Genomic DNA, 18520 nt, shown 5'->3' with positions numbered 1-18520 from the left:
CAAAAGTTTGGGGTCAGTAACTTTTTTTTTTTTTTAAAGAAAATACTTTTATTCAGCAAGTATGCATTCAATTGATCTAAAGTCTTTTTCTAAAAATTATTTTATAATGTTGCAAATGATTTCTATTTCAAATAAAGGGTGCTGTTGATTAAAAATAATCAAATCAGCATATTAGAATTTCTGAAGGTTCATGTGACTACATAGAAGAAAGTTATTTTAAATAGTAATGTCACAAAATAATTGTTTTTTTTTACTGTATTTTTTAATTAAATAATTGCAGCCTTTGTGAGCATAAGATACCTCTTTCAAAAGCATAAAAAAATTCTTACAAACCCATGTTGTTGACCCCAAACAAAATGGTAGTGTATTTCTATTAGTTATGCTTGCTCATACAAGTGGCCTCCAACGACCTCCTAATAACCAACTAAAAACCACTCTTAGCAGCGCCCTGGTAACCGCCTACATCTTGCGTCAATATCACCTTCAAAAGTCTAAACGTCATATTTATACACACAAGGGGAAGCTAAATGTTCAGTTGCCTCTTTGATTCAAGCGAGGTCATTTAATCACCCGTGATTGTTCGCACCCCTCCGTCGGCTGGATGCATACAGAGATTAAATGATTTTGAAAATTGATATTTAGCACTCATCACTAGTGCTATTTGTGTTGTGACCGCAGCTGTCTGTCCCCTCTGCGCTTTGCCAAATTAGGCCAAGCTGCCAGAGCTCCAGCCCTTTCCCTCTCCTGGAGGTCAGACAGTGACAGAGAATGAGGAGCTGGTCTGGATGCCTGGGGTCAACGACTGTGACCTACTCATGTACCTGCGGGCAGCCAGGTAAGCCCTACCTTCACCCCGCATTTTAGTCGTGTTATACAATGTGTTGTTAGCTTGGACTTCATCAATATTCCCTCTCTCTGGTTGGCAGGAGCATGGCAGCGTTTGCAGGGATGTGTGATGGGGGGTCAACAGAAGACGGCTGCCTCGCCGCCTCACGAGACGACACTACACTTAACGCATTAAACACTGTAAGTTCACACACACACTGTTCACAATGTAACTGACCCTTATTCCAGATTTAAAATTACAGGTGCTCTTTTTGCTAACAGTAAAATTAGCATTGAGTAACATACAACTGAAAATGGAAAATGGAAAATCAATGCATCTGGAGGGTTAGTGATGTGTTTTATTTAGAAGCTGTGTAGCAACTCATAAAGTAATAACAAAGTATAATGTAATAGCTACACATTATGTAATGGGTATTACATTATTAATGTAATAAAATGTTTATAATAATTTTTGTCAAGATGTAATAAAATCTTGAGCTCATAATGTAATAACGATTTTCCAGTATAATAATAAATGTTCACAATGTAATAGGTTATTGTATGATAAATGTATTGCATTATGAACACACTGTGGAAACTTATGATGTAATCACAATTCATAAGGTAATACCAGCACAATGTATAAGTGAAACAATGTTTACAATATAGTAATTATTTCAATGTAATAAATTTGAGCACAAAAGGTATTAATAGATTTATGTAAAATAAGCTATTGCATTAAAAGTAGGCTAATGAAGCTACATTGTGAACAACAGTTTCATTCATTTTTGTGATTGACATGCTCCATTATTTTGAGTCACTTTAACCAAGAAAAACATTTTAATAATAAAATAAAATTGAAGTTTATGCTTTCAATGCTTTCAGTTATTGTAATTATAAGTTTTATAATCATGTTTGAGATATAGTGATTCAAATAACTTGTTTATTCTACAATTTCTTTTAAATTCATTAATTTTAGCTATTGTCACGTACTGCTGGTCAGTAAACAAGACAAAATTGTCTTCAATTTAGAAGTCTTTAATTTACATCCAAAAATACTCACAGTACAGGAACAAGGAAGATCAAACACAAACCAAACATACAACGTTTTGTTACGTCACATTTCCGCAAGACAAAGAACTGGGGAGAACTAAGAGCTTAAATACATGAGGGACACAATTAATAGAACTGAGATCAAGTGTAGAACTAATTAGAAACCATGGGAACGAATAAGGACCTAGAAATATCTAACTAAAATCAAAATGAAACTAGAACCAAAGCATAAACCTGACAACTGTGTGATTCTTTAGTTCATTATTGTTTATGTATTAGTCATCTAGAAAAATTTAAAGCATCTCTATAAAGACATTATTGGGTTATGCAATGCACTGAAAGCCAAAGTGACACATAGAAAATAAACTTGGAATCACTAACTGCATAGTGTTCACACCCCTGAACTAATACTTAGCTGAGGCACCCTTTGATTTTATTACAGCACTCAGCTTGTTTGGATAGGAGTCACATCTCAGCTTGGCACATCTCGACTTAGATATATTGTCCCACTCATTGTCATGCTGAAAGTTCTGTTAATTTTCAGCTTTCTAGCCAACGTCAGAAGGTTCTGTTCCAAAATCGACTGATACTGTACTTGGAGCTATTCATGATTCCTTCCACCTTCACTAAATCCCCAGTCCCAGCTGAAGAAAAGCAGCCCCAAAGTATGATGCTGTGCTACCATGCTTTACCATGGGTATGGTGTTCTTTTGCTGATGTGCTGTTGTTTTTGTGCCAACCATTCCTTTTAAGAATTTGGCCAAAAAGTTCAATCTTGGTCTTATGTCAGACCATAACACATATTTCCACATGCTTTTGGAGACTGAATATATGTTTTTGCAAAGTTTACTATGCTTGGATATTTTTTAGTCTTGTATCTCAAAGCCCAGACAGATGGAGAAAATGGGATAGTTGTCACATGTAGGGAGCAACCCGTACTTGCCAGAAAGAGCTGCAACTCTTAAGGCCTCCTGACAGCCTTCCTGACCATTTTTCTCTGTCTTCTCATCAATTTTGGAGGGAAAATGTTCTTGACAATTGTCATTATTTGTCATGCTTAGGGCTGGGTATCGATTTCGATACTTTATAGGCACCTACCTAATTGCCTCGATACCATCGAGTATCAAAAAATGTCTTGTCGTTCGGTACCAAATTTTTATACCTAAGGGGTTAATCTCGTCAACGTCAGTGAGCTAATAAGCATGCAGCATGATTGGCTGTGGCGAGGCATCAAGGTTACGGCCAGAGACGTGGCTCACACGTGAGGCTTTAGTGTGTAAGCATCCCAACCCCCATAGATGTAAAAGATGTGGAAAATATAAAAAGTGTGGCTACGTTTCACCAGGCTCGATGCAAACAGCTAGCGATGCAATATTTGCGACAGGATAATTGCTGCCAAGACCAGCAACACGACAAATCTGATGAAGCACTTGGCAGTGCACGAAATAAACTTAAAGAGCAGAAAGTTGCTCTGTCTTCGACTGCAAGAGGAACTGGAACGCGTCACAAATGAACCGAAACTCAGCGTATAGGCTAGCCTAGAAATCTAGACGCACCCTAGCGGCAGCAAAATGTATTTTGCAGCCAGGTGGGTCTAGACACTCTCAATAGACCTTCTAGCTGCAAAAACCCAAATTGGGTCAGGCCAATCACAACGCGTATAGAGTAGGCGGGGCGGGCTTAACATAATGACGACAGAGATGTGACGGTTCCCTGTCTTGAAAACAAAGAATGGCTGCTGGCGAACAGTCTTTCGAATCGGCTTTGGCCGCGACTCTGGAGGACTTGGAGTTAAGTTTTTCTTTGAGAAAAGAGCAAAGAACGGCACTTAAGTCATTCTTTAAAAAGGAAGATGTGTTCGTAGTTTTGCCGGTGTTACACCAGATTCTGTGACCGTCATAATATGTGACCGTAGTGGGCGCGGTTGTCACTGCGTGCTCCGTGATCTACGCAAACAGCGTAACTTCTGACTATAAGCCAAAGGTGAAGTATTCACGACATGTTTGTTTAGAAATGCTTTTTTTTGCCTGTCAGATATGGCAAAAGTTGAATCTATCATCTAACGTTAGCTCAGCTGTTGGGAAAACGCTCTGGTTGGTTGTAGCGCTGTCCTATTGCGTGCAGAGGGAATTTGAAAGACAGCCGTTTATCCCGCCCCTCGGATTGAGCCGTGTCTATGGTGAGTTTCCAGACCTAACATCTTGATGTAGGTCTGGCTTGCCAGGCTACGTATAGGCTACTTTCCTCACAGACTTGAGAAATAGGCATATAGAAAGCTTGAAATGTCTACTTTTAAACAAACCAATTAGAATCGAAAACAAATAATCTCCGATTATGTAATCCAAATGAAAGGTGCATTTCTCTCTATAGGTGCATGGGCATTCACTATACTGCGGAGATGACGAGTCAGCAACGTCAACTTCATCTTTATAGTCAACACTGACTCAGAAAACACTAGGATATTAATAAACAATTAAAAATGTCTCCTTGCTATTTTTTCCCTACACATTCATAATCCAAGCTACTTTTTCCAGTGCTTTGCGGCAAGCTTTATGCGTGCACTTGAGCGCGAGACATATATTCCGCCCCCCAGTGGCCTAAAAGAGTCTTTGAGTCTATTAAAAAAAAGCCAACAAACTGAAAAAATAATGGGGTTTTTTAGGTAATATGTAATGTAATCTTGTTAAAACTGATTTCATAAAATTGGTATAGAAAAAAGTATCGTTCAGGAACCGGTATCGAAATGGAAAAAATTTTTACGACACCTAGCCCTATTCATGCTTTCTCTACTTGTTGATGACTGTGGTACATCTAATGCCTTGGACATTTTTTGCAGCCCCTCACCTTAGTGATACCTTTCAAAAATAAGATTCCGTTGATGCTTGTAAGCTCTTTGTGGTCCATGGCTCTTTTAGTAGCATGCAACCAAGATGTAAAAAAAAATCTTTCTGAACATCAAATAAATCTCTGCTGTTCTTGTCACTTCAGAGTCACTTCAGGTGAATACAGGCGTATACTATTACAAGTGAGCGTGATTGGTTGGAGCGTGGAGTTTTTAGTGGCATTGCATAGGTTGTAATTTCACATTAAATGTGCAAAAGTTCAGATTTTTTTTATCTTTCTTTTTTACGTCACAAAACCAAACTGTTTTAACAGGGGTGTATAGACTTCTTTTATAACTACTGTACATGATTTAATGTTGTACTGTATTTTTCAACATATGCCCTCTGATGTACACTCAGGCTTTGTTTTGCTGTAACTTGTATTAAAGTTGAAGCAATGTTTGCTTAACTTACACTCCATGCTGCCATTGGCTGAAGCACACACACACACCTCATTGCTATATTGATACTGTGAGATTTTTTGTACAACATTTTGACACAGTGTTGGTATTTAACACTGTTTGTCATTTAACAGTATGAATACCTTATGTATATAAGTAGTAGTAATAGTAGTATCAGTAATCTGGTGGATTTTGTAGATAGGCCAAGACTGGATTTAGATGTTTAAAATGTACTGTAAAGGAATACCAATGCTTTAATAAAAATATAGCAATAATAATTGAACGCATATTTAAATCTGTTGCATTTCGCAGGTAGTTTAAGACTGTATTTAGATTTTTTTTAATGCACTGTAAAGGAATACTAATATTTATTTTTATATTTTTGTAAAAGCTATTACAATTATGATAGTATGACAATAGTTTTTGGTGAGTTTGTAATTAATACATTTCTCATAATGTACAAATTATTACATTATGAACATTTTATTACAATAATAATGTAATACTTTTACATTATGTGCATTTATTACATTGAGTTGCTACATTATTATTAAATAATACAGTAAGGTTTAAACACACACTAAACAAAAATGTGGTATTAATACTAAGAAATAATTTTGTCTCTTGCATGGGTAATTGCTTTTAGCAAAGTCAAAGCAGTGTTTATCAAAAACAGCAAGTGTTTATCAAAGTGCTGTACACACATCACATATCAATGATACAAACAACAGCAGTCATCATTGAATTTATCGTAATCGTGTAGCAGTGTTGACACTTAAAATGGTACTTTATTTGGTCCATGGTAAAACTTGTTGTTCTATTCAGTCTTGATTTATTTATTTTTTATCATCTGGTCACTTTTGCAATGCAAATAAACAGCAATGTAGGTTCTTCAATAAAACGTTGCTGCTGAACGGAGTGCCTTTTCAGACTCTGATCTGCTGCTTTGTAAGTGGTGATTCAGTCCAAGTGCATTTTTGTTATGCAATTACCAGTATTTATTGTCATTTTACTGTGGAGCTATTTAGACAACACAAAGAGAAATTAATCCAGTCACATTACTCATGTCATAATGTCAAAACCAAAAAGAGGTCCAGGCAGTAGAGTGATTTAACAGAGAGACCACACGTTTCAGTAAGAGCCGTTTTCTATATAACTAATCACTCATGAGGAGAAAGTTTTAACAACCCTATTTCTAAAATAGATTATTACAGGGGTTTTGTGGCTCGATTTACTTCCCAGTTTAATTAATTGTTTGGTGTGTGGTCTTGACACATTTTCCTGACCTTCAAAGTAACTTAAGTGTGACACATCTGCCTGTATGTGTCATCTTTATACGGTAGACTCTTCTGTGCATCTAATTCTCCTCTACTTGCTCAGTGCAGCAGCTAAAACCCAATTTGTCTTGGCCAATTAAGCGCCCAGCACCAGAGAGACACAGTGAAGTAAGATGTCCCTAGCAGGCTTCATGCCTAATTGTCAAAAGATGAACAAAAAAATCCCTCAGCGTTTTCACTCACATTTGTTCACCTTCTCAGCGGTGCACCACAGGCTGCCGCTCTCTGAACACAGCCTCGCCTCGGGAAAGACACAGGCACCAGGGGCCTTCAAAACACGCTAGTAAATTGGCGTTGAAGAGCTCCTCAGTGATGTCTGCGATTGTAAGATGTCTGAACAAGAGGGGTGTAATTCATGGCTTCATTAATGCACAGTGGTCGCTGACAGCTGAGCTTTTTTTGCAAAGCTGAATTTACCAGCTCCTAGACGGTCAGGTTGCCCGATCAAGTACTGAGCATATAGCATTTATGCGTTTATGAAACCAATTCCTCTGTTTGTCTCCTATCCTTAAAAAAAAACATTTGACAAATGAACCTGAAATGCAATAAACATGAATTTTCCATTTTAACTTAGAAGTGGATAAGCTGAGAATTAATGTGAGCTGAGGTTCACAGTTTCTTGACCTTTTTCCACTCATCTGCAATTCCAATGTGCTTTCGGCGTGAACTGCCTCATGCCTCAGTTTGCCTTTGACGAGCTGCTTTGTTGTAGCCATATTAGTAATGATCGCTGATGTCGAATTGTGTATTTTGATCCGGCCAAAGTCTCCAGTGGTACAGGAAAAAGGATTTAGCACTTCACTTCAACCAGATATTGTTCTGCATTCAAATATTTTTGTAAACAGACTTGATGTGTGAAACTTTAAGCCTTTAAATAGTAAGTGACATCATTTTGAGACAAAACGCTCCATTGTTAACTGCTAGTTATAATAAGCAGCTTGTCTGGACGTTCTGAGTCATATTAAAGTGTTTTTCTGCATCATCCGTGAGGCTTGCGTGGCTGCTTTTCTGGCAGTATATTTTAGGTTATTTGAGTTCACGCTCATCTGCCTGCTCAATACTTAATGGCTTTCAGATTTCTAGTCCAGCTGTCCAAACTCACCCTATCTGTCACTTTTATAGAGATCCAATCACTGTTAAAGTGTTCAGGCTGCCCTTACACTGGGAAAAATGAGTCGATTGCAATCACATATGACAGTTACCCCACATTGTAACAATGAACTGTGGAGTAACTAACTAAAAGTTGCAGCACTACTAACTTCACTGTTTTGCAGTAGTGTGATTAGTTGTTGTTAGCTGTTTTCAAATAGTTGTTAGTCCCTTTTCCAGTAAGTCTTTTTTTTTGTGTGTGTGTGTCTTGGAAAAGTAGCATTGCTGTTTTTCATGACACATTTTTTTTATAGTCGAATAGTTAATTAAATGCTGCTGTTTGACAATAGTTAAATTAGGATGTTTTCTAATTTTATTAGATTTTAGTATTTTTGACTCAAGTAAAGGTTAAATTAGTGTTCACTTGTATTTGGTGTTTTCAATGCTTTAAAACTTGTATTAGCATTTAGTAATAACACTTAATAAACATTATTGTAAGTGTACTATTGTCACTCTAGCTGAGATTCATACAGATTGATTAGCTTGCAAGTAATGAGTAGCTTGTTATGATACATTTCCAAAAGGGCTAACATTTAATATGTTCTGTCTTCGTTCACACAGCTTCATGAGAGCAGCTATGATGCCGGGAAAGCCCTGCAGCGGTTGGTGAAGAAACCAGTGCCCAAGCTGATTGAGAAGTGCTGGTCGGAAGACGAAGTGGTGAGTGAACGAGTTAACTTTCTTCATTATGTGGAGAGGGAAGGCCGGATTTCGCTGCATTGCTGGCTCTTTGTCGTCCGCTGAAAAGCACTCAGGATTCCAGCTCCTCCAGCAGAACAGGGCAGCTGCATCCTGTTTATGGCCTGTGGAATAAATCTTCCCTGTGAGGGAGAAGCAAAGGAGGGGGAAACAAAGTCTTGGTCAGCTTGTGTTAGTCTTGATCTGTGTACCTGAAAGCAATTTGTGCTTTCAATTGTGCTTTATAGTATAAGGAAAAAAGGTGGAAAGAGATCTGTTGTGTCGATAATAGCCTGAAAAGCAATTATACATTTACCTTTAAACAGTCCATGAAGGGTTTGACATAGGCATCTAGTGTAGAATCCCAGGGTAAACCTTTTATTTATAAAAATAAAAGACCGTAAAACATTTTCATGGTCTGCCCCCATTGCCAAAACTCCTTTCATACTAGGGTGACCAGACGTCCCGTTTTCCCAGGGACAGTCCTGTATTTCAGCTCTATTATTAGTGTCCCGACTTATAATGAAAAAAATCATGTTTTGTCCTGTATTTCTTCTTTCCTAAGGTCTTTGTTAGGTGATCATAAAAGTGAGTAGTAGTCTTCTGTCATGTGAGAATAGCCTAATCAAAGGTAACAATCTCGTCATAGTATATTTTGGAGAAATCCAATAACAATTTGTTTTCGATTAACTTGCAGTTAGAAGGCGGGATATTAGAGAGTGCCTAGTCAGACATAAGGATGTCAAAGAAGAATGTGTACATTTAACGAGGATCTTCAAAAAGAGTTTATCAAGATATAATGCCCAGTAAGTTGTTGGGGGTCTTAAAGTCACAGCAGCCTAAAATACCTGTTTAATCAAACAACAAAAGATGTTAAATAAATATAGGCCAATTATACATGTTAAATAAACATGTACCTGAAAAACATAGTTTAATTTATATATCTTTGTCCTATAGTTTATAATATGTATCTTTTTTTAAATAACAAAAATAAAATAACTAGGCCTTACCAGATGTATATCGTTATCACAAAATAATTTATATGAGAAATAATTCCGCCTTGTCCCATATTCCACCATGAGAAATCTGGTCGCCCTAATTCACTCAAATTCAAACTCACTCCATTCATAGTTGTCATCTAATAAACTAGATTTCATTTAAACGTACTTTCAGCAACACACACTTTCAAGAAGTCTCCTAAATGTTTATTAGGTTATTTCCATCCCAACAGGCTTTAGTATGCTGCGGCTTTTTTTATTAAATCAATACTCATGTTGTGTGTGTGTATATGTACATATGTACACACTCAATAAAAGCTACAAGGCTGAATTTTAAAAGTAGTGGTCATGTTAATGGCGCCAGCAAGCCCATTAAAAAAGATAAATTAGCTGTGTGTATCGATTTGCATCGGCATGTTTAACTGAGTGTGGGCCTGTTTTTTAATGTACGCAGAGACGCACGCGTGTGTGAAGCGAACTGTATAACAGTCTGTCTGAGATGAATAATAGAGATGCTGAATAAATACTGCATGAGCGCAGGCCTCGATTACACCACTGTTGGTATTTTTCTCTGTGGCGTGCGCGCACCCCTCAGGAGGCTGTTTGGGGCAGGCAAGCTGCCCCCTCCTCCCCGTCTGTAACCCAGCCAGGCCACCACTGCACTGTCAAGGACACCGCTCCCCCTGATCTGATTTCAAGTTGTGCTTTTGCAGCCCTGCAGCCTTGAGGGACAGGTGTAAATGTACCCCTGACCTTGGACGCTTGCACCAGCCCCGCTGCTCCTCATTTATTTATTATCCCTCGCTTTCCCTCTCTCTCTCTGCCTGCAGGTCCACGGCCTCATTATTCCTGCTCTTTTTCCATCGCTCCTTTTTGAAATGTGAATAAAAGTGACAGTGACTGTCTCAGAAATGACAGAATCATCCCCTCTTCAGGGTCACTTGTCACCCGTCTCCCTCAGCCGCTCGACCCGGCCCTCGGAGCCTCTCTTCTCAACTAGCCTGCAGCGCTTTCAGCCGCAGAGAGGAAGAGAGTGCCATTTTATTTCTTTTCCCGTGCCACAGTTTATCGGGAGAATTCTTTTCCGCGGTAATGCTCTAAAATGGCATGTCATATGTAACACCCTTTAATCTTGTAAGCCATTTTAGTAATGCAGTGTAAGAAATATTAGCCCCCTTGTGAGTTTTTTTTTTTTCTGTATTTTCTCTAAGGATGAGCTCAACTACTCGAATACGCTGAAGTAAATTTATCAAAAGGTAAACAGTAAAGACTTGCAGTTTTACAAAAAATATTTTTTCAAATAAATGCTGAACTTTCTATTCAAATTTGTCCAACATTGGTAAGAAGTGTTTCTTCTCCAAATCAGCATATTAGAATGAATGTACCACTGAAGACTGGAGTAATGGCTGCTGGGATTTCAGCTTTGAATAGAACAGAGCTGTTTTAAATTGTAGTAATATTTCACTATATTTTGACAATTTTATCAGAAAATAATGCATCCTTGGTAAACATGAGACTAAAAACATTAGAGACAACAGAGATTTTAAAATATTTAAAAAATCTTACTGACCTGAAACTTTTGAATGGTAACATAGAGGGTAGATAGTTCAAAAACTCGGTCATAATCTGATCTTCGTAATTTTTACCTCAAGTCGTTCCGAAGAACAAAAAGTCATACAGGTTTGGAATTACATTAAGGTGAGTAAATAATTTTTGAGTGAACTATCCCTTTTAAGAGAGGCTGAGCTTGAATGTGCCTGTGATGCCCAAAAATGCAGCTCACTGTGTTTTGAGAAACAGCCAGTAAAGAGCACTGAGTGCTGTTTCAGGGTGTCTGATATATGAGCACAGTGAGGACTGCTATCTGCTGCTCTGCCCTGCTGTGTATTATCTTGAGCTTGTCACAAGTTGACAAATGACAGCGTCAAGCTCCAGATAGTTGAAATGCTCTGTGCGGCAGCGGGCAACCTGGCAAGATTGTAGCCCCCCAGTGGTGATCTAAGAAGCCTGCACAATTTCTCCAAAAAAAACACCTCCCTACTCCTTAATATTAATCTCATTGCACAGTAATAAAGGGAGGTGAGTCTCTGGAGAAGGGAAGAATACCCCCAGTACAGCAGATTATGACTTTTTCCTGCGGGCCACCCACATGGAAGGTTACATGTTTGTATAGTTCAGTGGTTTTAAACTGGTTTTGCTTCAGGACCCAGAATTTACATGGGACATCAAGTGATGACACAACACAGTACAAAAATTAACAAAAATGTCCTTAAAATCCAGCTTTGAAATATACTTGTATGAATAATTATATTATTATTATATTATGAAATATAAATATTATGTTATACGGAATAAAATAGTATAGTAAAGTACATATTTTTGTAATGAAAAAAGTACAAATAAAACACTAACTGCATATGCAAGTGTTTTCAGACTAAAAACAGATCGAAATTCAGTGAAGCACTATATGCAAAAATATATAACATATTATAATTTTATTATAAAAAATACAATTTATTATATTAAATAATTCATGTGACCCACTAGTTGACAACCACTGAGATGGTTGGAGATATTTTCTGTCACTGGACTATTTCAGTTATGTTTGAAGTGGAGTCACTAGCGCTCAGATTTAAAGACCGTTTTATTGCCATGAGACTTGCGCAGGCAGGAAGGGTGTGTTGGAGAATTTCCTGTCACCTTTGGTTTTACACAGTACACAAGAAAAGCTGTGGTTAAGCTAAATCTATGCATATTTATAGACTCGAGCGCTAAGCAAATGCTTAAGTGGCGGCAGCGGTGGCCTGATTTAGAGGCTCGTATTAATAGGACTGATACTACGGCTGGTCCTATGATAGTTTTCCCCCATGTCTCTCTTCTTTTCTGTTGTGGCTTTGATGTTATGTAAGGTCGAAATGGACAGGATGTGGGCTGGCTCTCATCCCTCTTTGTGGTTGCTTTGTGTGTGAAAATGCCATCATCATTGCTGTCATGTCAAGTCATATTTGTGTGCTGTGCTGTCTGTGACTGTAATTGTATACTCTGCTCATTCGTCTTCGCCCATAGCAGGTCAGCCTCAGCGAAAGGCCAAGCACACTGGTTTCATAAGACCCTCGTGTCTTTGTGCCATAGAGCTAAATGTTAGGCATTCTTGGTATTTGAAGAGTGCGTGTGTGTGTGTACGAGTGTGTGTTGGACCCACGTAGTGTGTTTTGTATAGAGTGTTCTGACACCATCTGTTTGTACATGCTTGAATGATCTTAACCAGTTTTACAGCTTTTAACAATTATGATTTAGGCAGGAAGTGCGCACGCATCACAATAGCCTTTTCAGTTGTATTCCCTTCTCACCGCTCTCTTTTACAATAGAGCACTGTCGAGCCGAAAGAGAGAGAGAGAGGCAGAAAGCAGAGCCAGCGCACTGGAACAATTTTTGACAGAAAGAAGCCTGTTGTTTCGACAGAGCGGGCTGCTGGTGACTCGGTAGCGTTCGCCTCCCCCTCTCACCCCTCCTCCACTCTCCCCTCGCTCTCCAGCCCCTCCCGTTATCTGCCCTGTTGCCTAGCAACGGCGGGCCGGAGCAATCGTAGCAGAGGCAGAGCAATTCAGGGAGCAGATTGGTGGATGATTTATTAGTTGCGCTCAGAGTGCAGCGAGCCCAGGCAGCTGAAATGGAGCCTTAAAGTGGAGCCGACATGCAACGAACGAGACAACCGCGCACGTAGACTCCTGCCTGCAGTGCACTGTAAATATTACAGTAGTGGAAACATAATTAAGGTGACATAATCAGGCTGCTAACGTGTGCCGCTCTGGTAGGTGTAATTGATTTTTGTCCTGCCGGTCAGGATCCGGGACCTCAGATAATGAAGGCGCACTCGGATGCCTTTAACGCTTAATGTGTTCAACAAAATGAACATGTTCACACCTTAGACCTGTAGTCACCAGGCTGGGGATTGATTAACACATGAGACTGTTAGATACTCACCAGTGTGAGATTAAAATTGTTGTGGTTAAGTGGTTGTTGTTGCCCGTGGTCCCAGTGCCAAATGATGGTCCTGGTCTGGGTCACCAGGGTGTAAACATAGCTAGATAAACATAGACTTTGTAGATTTTGAGTCTAATTTATCTCCTTAACTTTTTTTCTCCCCCTGGTCCTGTTATTTTGCTTGCCTCAATGTTAAGCCCTTGAAAACATTGAGTAAAATAACTTTTTATACTTGGAGAGTCTGACATGCCCTAACTCATAACTAGTACTTTAGTCATTGGTGCATTTAAAGATCATCACAGGCTCGTTTTGCACATTGCACCACCTGCTGGTTAATCATCCGCCTCTTTACCACACCAGATGAAAAGTGTCTGTGGTCATTTTGTTTCTAATGCTTGCGTATCTCGACCCGTTATGGTTGCCCTGACAAGGCTAGATCTACTTTAAAAGGCTTGTAGTTTTAATGTGCAGGATTAGGAATTTCATTATACTCAAACATCTAATTTATTGCAAGTTTTCAGAGCTTTGAGGCATAAATCTTAAGACAAACAAGTAATACTCCCTCCCTTCTCACCGCAGATTGTTCTTTTAAACGCCATGTGTAAACAGTTCCTGGTTACATAACTAGTATGCATTTGAGAAGTTGGCTGAGAATGCCAGCTGAAATCCACGACTGGTTTTGCAAACGACTTGTATCGTTTAACCACATCTAAAACCTCTACGAAGATTGCCTTCAATTTTTCTCACTAGTTTGTGCTTTGTGATACCGTATGGTTCCCTTGTAAAAGCCACCATAAGGGGGTTGGAGTTTGAGTAATGAGAAGCGCAGACGTAGAGGTGATGTACATACCGCGCACACACTGAAAAAGAGCTCTCAGAAAATGCATGTGTGACACAACTGCTGCGATCCGCCATGCATCGCATGACTCCGCTCCAGGTTTTCCAGCCAGCCGCAGACCAGAGGCTCTCTAGCAGAAAGATCACATGTAAAGCCTTCCCCTTTGTAGTGGAAGAGCAGAGAGTGACAAGCTATCTCTTGCTCGTAAAAAAAAAACGACGTACCTTCGGAGACTCTGTGGATTTGCAGCTCTATTTTTTTTACTGCCTATGAGTGGACGTAGAGATTTGGGTCGTGTGCCGAGTGGACTTTTCCCAGGCTTTCCGAACAGTTTGGTTGTTGAGGACCGTTGACTGAGATTACTGTGGAGCGGGGCTCGCCGCTGGAACAAGAAAGTAAATCTGCTGGTTGTCTGCTTCGCTGGTTATGAATGTTTCTGCCTCCGCTTTTTATGGCTCACACAGTCTGTGGCTCTTAAAGGAATAGAAAAGCATTCAAGCTACACATTCTACTTTTATATTACAGCAGTCTGTGTCAACACCTTTTATTTTTGAAGTTACTCTTCGGTTTGTGTTGTAAAAGTTGTTTTCTCATTGTTTTATTAAGTGAATGTTTTATTTGATATCTGTACTTGTTTAAAGCTTCAGTCATTTTTCACATTCACAAACCTGGTTATTTTAACACTGTTAGCTTAAGTTCTGTTTGTTTGCAGTAACTGTAAGCAAATGGGTTTGTAATTCTAGTACTTTGCGCAGGACTCAGGCAGCTGTTTGAAGTGCGAGCGTGCAAATTGTAAGATCAGAGAGAAGTGTGTTGTGATTCGTCGCAACTTATTGAAGTTCAGTTTCAGCTTTGAACTTCAGTGTTGTGCGACCCTCATATGCATATCACCTTGCTGAACTTTCACTAAGATTTAGACGAGCTGCCATCGCGTTTCGACTCCGCTGTGGTTTAATCTCAGCTTCTATTCCTGCTTTTGTTGTCATTTCCCCTCATTTTTTTCACTGTAGCAAAGCTGTGCTAGCACAAGCAGAGATTTTCAGATTAAGATCACAACATTGTTTTCTTCCCCTTGCAGTTCACAATGTAATGTATGTGAAGTGCTTCAATGTCAATTGTTACGGGTGCTTTTAAAAATGTAATTTTAAATGTTTTTCTCATTTCTTTTCTCAACAGAAACGATTCATAAAGGGTTTAAGGCAGTACGGGAAGAACTTTTTTAGGATTCGGAAAGAATTGCTCCCTAACAAGGAGACGGTAAGTCATTTTTTTCCTATTGAAAACATTTTTCATGGTTGGACACTAAAACAAGTTAACTCCTTTTCACTGTGGTTTTTCATGTTTTGAAACTGAAGCTATGTCTTAGTGGTTTCGAAAACGGTGAGGTTGAGAAAATGATTGAATGATCTTGAGTGCCTGAATATTAGATTTAACTGTGCATGTTAGGTGCTTGTAGAGGGGCCCTGAGACATGTGTTCAGTCAAAACAGAAACATGACTGTTTATATAACATCTAGTTAAAGCTCTGTACAGCTACAAACTTATTTTAAGCGCAAAGCATTATTTGTTAAACTCTTGTTTTCTATGCACAGTGCAAGTAATAAATGGAGAAATGTCATTTTACCTTTTTTTTATTAGTTTTTTTTTTTTTTTTGACTACGCATTTTTAAATTAATTGGTGAAATAAAATGTGTAAATGCATGTTACTTTGCATTTCACAGTATTCATAGATGATTAAGTTTTTATTGTTTTCATTAAAGTGTATTAAGGTCATGGCTGATAGTCTCACCACTGCATGAGTAAAGTTTAGGATTCCTCTGTTTAGTTCAACATGACATGAGGAGCTTGTTGACATGAACATATTTAGAAGATATCTAGATTGTTTTTCATTAACTGTTTACCATTAAAAACTTGTACTGTAAATAAATTTGACATCTTATATACATTTTAAATGTTATTTATTAATTTTGATTTATAAAAAAAATTATTTTTGTGTTTTTTAGGGTTGATAAAAGTTCAACACTTCTTTAACATTCTTATAGCATACTTAAGTACAGTATGAATTGTTTACCAAACATGTTTTTATCAATGTTTTATCAGATCAGCTGTTAGCTTTACTGGTGTCCTCAGTGTCATGTCAGATAGACTAAAACACAATCTCTGGCTAATAGGCTGGTTATCAAGTGCATGTTTTATGGGGTATTGACTTAGCTCAATGATTAGTCAATAAAGAGGATCCCTGCTAGCAGAAGGGAATCTGTGTAAAGGCCTGTCACCCTTAAAGTACCACAGTCATTGATAGTTTCGCTCTTCATGCAACAACACGTATTCCTCTGGCTGTAAATACATATTTTAAATGAGCACATTTTAATGAGTTAATTGTGTATGACCCTGTTGATGAAAGAACAAAGTGAAATACAGCGTAAATAACTCTGTGTGTGTACACTCCCAAATACCTGAAATTTGTTACTCGTTGATTTTTATGTTGAACTGAAACAAGGAAAGAATAATTGAAGGCTTTAACAATCCTGTAATTCTGCGAATTAACATCTTAACATCTTTAGCATTGACCGAATACTAAAATAGTTTGGCTATTTCTTTATTTTCTTTTATGACTGGCAGTATTCAGAAGAAATAATGGTTTTGCAATTGTCTGTTGTTTTTTTTGTTTTTGTTTTTTTTGCCTAAATTTTTTTTTTATATATAAATTTGTAACCCTCGACAGGACTTTTGAAAATTATTTGATTTGATATTGTATTAATATCAATTCCCATTCTAATGGAGACATTTGTTCCATTTATTTAATAATGTACATGCATGCATAAACAAGCCAGCCTCTAAAAACCAGGACATGAAGAAAGAATGATGGAAAAAGACGACATGGAGGCACAACAGTCTTGCTGAAGGGCAGGGTTGAGGGGTTAGTTCAATATACAATAAGAACAGCGAGTGTTCTCTAAAAAGCCCTACTTTGCTTAAGATTGAAGTTGCTTTTGTGCTAAAAGCCAGCTCTATGTGTAAGTGCCAGTCAATACCCTGCGGAAAGCTTGATTTATTTTCTCTACAGTCTTTCTCCCTCTCTCCCATTTCTTTTCCCAAATCTTTCTTTTTTGTGGGACTCTGAGCATATTCTGAAACTCCTTCCTTCCTTCATCCATCCAAGATGAAAACCTTTCCTGCTACTCAAATGCCAGCCTTTCTGCTGAAGAATCTTTCCTGTGAATTTCTTCCAGGTCATCTGGTCCAGGATTTGATATGACCGTAGCGTTTTTAAATGCCCAGGGCCGTGGAGGGTGATACAGTGCAGCTTTTCTGCCTCTCCCCATTTTCCCCCTCAGCACTTATGAGCTGGGTTTGTCATAAAGAGCCGGTGCCAAGGCTAAGCACCCACTGCTGTGCAAACACACCAGGCCTGACTAGCTCTTTGGAATGCTTTTATATGAAGTCAAATAAAAGAGGAAGTTGGGGAAGTGGGTGTGTCGTCTTACTGTCTCTGCTCTTTTCGCTGCCACCATTTCCTCCACTTGAAAGACAACGTCATGGAATTATTTGTGTTCTGGTGTAAGAAATGTTCCCAAACAAACCCGGCATGATGTGTCTACAGATCACAGATAACACGTCTTTGCAGTTCTGCCCGGGTGCTGTCCCAGAAAGATTTTTTGTACTTTGTACTCTTCTGATAGTTTTCTGTAGTGGTTTAGACCTATTTGTTTTAAATTATTGCTTACAAATCAAACCAGTAAGCACAGCAACATAAATTTAAGATGCAAATGATCTAATTCGAAACAAACTATTGCAGATTGTTTTTGTGATAATTTTTAATGCATTTTAAATGCCCAAAAGTGTGTTCCTTTATTTTATTTTATTTTATTTTATTTTATTTTATTTTATTTTATTTTTATTTGTTTATTTGTTTGTTTGTTTGTTTGTTTGTATTTGACAACTTTATTTTTTTTTTAATTTAAGTAATTATTAATATTTTTATGTAGGGTTTTTTGGAAGATTTCCAGATGCTTTTCATATTAAAGGGCACATTGGTCTGTCTCTGGTAAATCTGAAATTTTGGTATGATTGCAGCACTTTGTGACAACAGTCTGTGTGCTTTAACCTTTTGGAAATCTGCCCCTGGCTTTTGAATGCTAGGTAGACCCTTGTTTTAGGAGGGTGCAGACTAACTGGTAACACTCCAAAGCTTGATTAAATTGCACCTGCAGGAAGAAGGAGCATTAGGTTGCACAATAGAGACTCTGTAATGTGGGCAGAGATGTATAAGGGACATTTTCCATCATGTTGGAAAAACAGCCATACCGTAAAGCAGCCATGGTGTAATCCAGCTGCATTGCTGCCGTTGCAGAAGATCCAATTGTGTAAGGAGG

At 38.3% G+C, this 18520-nt stretch overlaps 1 protein-coding gene and 1 long non-coding RNA gene across 5 annotated transcripts in view; one reads left to right on the top strand and one right to left on the bottom strand.

Moving 5' to 3' along the window:
- rerea (arginine-glutamic acid dipeptide (RE) repeats a) overlaps positions 1 to 18520 on the top strand; it is a 108938-nt gene that overhangs the window by 75477 nt on the left and 14941 nt on the right. For all 4 annotated transcript variants that reach the window (XM_084428748.1, XM_084428747.1, XM_084428750.1 and 1 more), the window contains 4 exons: positions 711 to 835; positions 927 to 1026; positions 8209 to 8307; positions 15322 to 15402. In XM_084428748.1, coding sequence (XP_084284874.1) covers positions 711 to 835; positions 927 to 1026; positions 8209 to 8307; positions 15322 to 15402 — 405 coding nt within the window. The remainder of the gene's footprint in view (positions 1 to 710; positions 836 to 926; positions 1027 to 8208; positions 8308 to 15321; positions 15403 to 18520) is intronic.
- On the bottom strand, positions 5891 to 11485 carry LOC311302723. The gene is made up of 3 exons (XR_014629658.1): positions 10894 to 11485; positions 8642 to 8700; positions 5891 to 8468 (listed from the first exon to the last, which is right to left on the bottom strand). It is a non-coding gene; the product is annotated as an uncharacterized lncRNA (long non-coding RNA).

This window comes from Rutilus rutilus (assembly GCF_951802725.1).
Source record: "Rutilus rutilus genome assembly, chromosome: 13".
In the NCBI taxonomy this organism is placed as follows: domain Eukaryota; kingdom Metazoa; phylum Chordata; class Actinopteri; order Cypriniformes; family Leuciscidae; genus Rutilus; species Rutilus rutilus.
The sequence above is the reverse complement of the archived record's forward strand: the minus strand, read 5'-3'. Positions and strand labels throughout refer to the sequence as shown.